The 1,483-nt window shown below is 45.4% G+C and overlaps 1 protein-coding gene across 1 annotated transcript in view; it reads right to left on the reverse strand.

The window, feature by feature from the left end:
* Positions 1-868: 868 nt before the first annotated feature.
* The window catches only part of LOC112597426 (transcriptional regulator ovo-like), a 26,632-nt gene continuing 26,017 nt past the window's right edge, over positions 869-1,483 (reverse strand). The window contains exon 4 of the mRNA XM_025343472.1: positions 869-1,480. Within this exon, the coding sequence (XP_025199257.1) occupies positions 869-1,480 (612 nt within the window). The remainder of the gene's footprint in view (positions 1,481-1,483) is intronic.

A 1,483-nucleotide genomic window follows, 5' to 3' on the forward strand; every position in this document is an offset into this window, starting at 1 on the left:
TAAGTGCAGTGGCGGCGGCGTTGTTTCAAACCCGGTTAACACCGCCGTCGCCGCGCACGAGACGACGACGAAAAAAAGTGACATAAACAACTTCTATTTTCAACGTACATTTATAATATATTATAAATTAATTATATAATTATTTTAACATACTATATGGTTACTCGGAGAAAACGGTCGTAGGTCGTTCGACGTATCTATATATATATTGACATGCAGTGAGCGTTCAATATATTCACAATAGTACAGCTTATAACGCTTATAAATATACATATGATTCAAAATATTCACATATATTATACTTTTATTTGTATAAAATATATAAATATATATTATATCATATGTATACATATACGTTTGCGAAGGAAAAACCGCAACTACTTGCACAACATTTTTGCATCACATCACATTATAGATAAACGTAAAAAGTTGTTTTTTAATTTTCTAAACGCGTACACACTAACATAAAATATATACTGTACATACACACGTATATAATAATAATAATAATAATAATAATAATAATGATAATAATAATAATAATAATAATAAATCTAAAAACGAAACATGACGGTATCAAACACATATGAGTATAATATATATAATAGTTTATAGGCAGAAGGTACTCGAGAGATTACTAGATAAAAAACAAAATAAAAATTACACATTGGATGCATACCGCGGTCGCGCATGCGTGCGCGACAGACACTTGGAAATAATTGAAGAAAAATTAAACGTGGCTGCATTAATTACTATTGCTGCTGCCGCCGTTGTTGCCACAGGCCCACGAACGATCACGCCGTTTTCAAACGAGCGGCGGATATTGGTGCTGGTGGTGCTGCTGGAGCTGCTGATGGTGATGGTGATGTCACAACGGTGACGACGATCCGGCGGCGGCGGCTGCAGCAGATACTGACGACCCGGACGATTGCGGTCCGCCGGAAGCTGCTGCTGCGGCTGCAGCTGCTGCAGCGGCCGCGGCCGCGTGATACAGCGACGCCTGCTGGTGGTGTGGATGTGGGTGCCCGTGGTGGTGAGGATGGTGTGGGTGTGCGTGTGGGTGATAGTAATCGTTATACCCAGCTGTAGTACCGTACTGCGAAGCCGCTGCCATTTCGTACATTTTCTCGGCGGCGGAGGCGGCAGTCGCGGACGACGCGGTGGCCGCGGCCACGGATGCAGCTGACGACGGTTTGTCGGACGCTGACGCAGCTGCAGCGACCGAAGCCGTCGGTGGTGGCGGCAACAGTCGCGTAATTGAAAACGGATGGTTGGACGCGGCGAATTCGGCAGCGGCTGCGGCCGCGGCGGCCGCCGCTGCTGAAGATTTGAGGTGTTGTTGCAGTTGTAGTTGTTGATGGTGGTTGTGATGCTGTTGCTGCTGCTGCTGGTGTTGTTGTTGCTGTTGGTGATTGTGATGTGCGGCGGCCGCAGCGGCGGCATAAATATCCACCGGACTGTGCTGCTGTTGATGGTGTTGCTG

The sequence above is a fragment of the Melanaphis sacchari genome, unplaced genomic scaffold (genome assembly GCF_002803265.2).
Source record: "Melanaphis sacchari strain LSU unplaced genomic scaffold, SCAv2.0 Contig414_pilon_pilon, whole genome shotgun sequence".
NCBI lineage: Eukaryota > Metazoa > Arthropoda > Insecta > Hemiptera > Aphididae > Melanaphis > Melanaphis sacchari.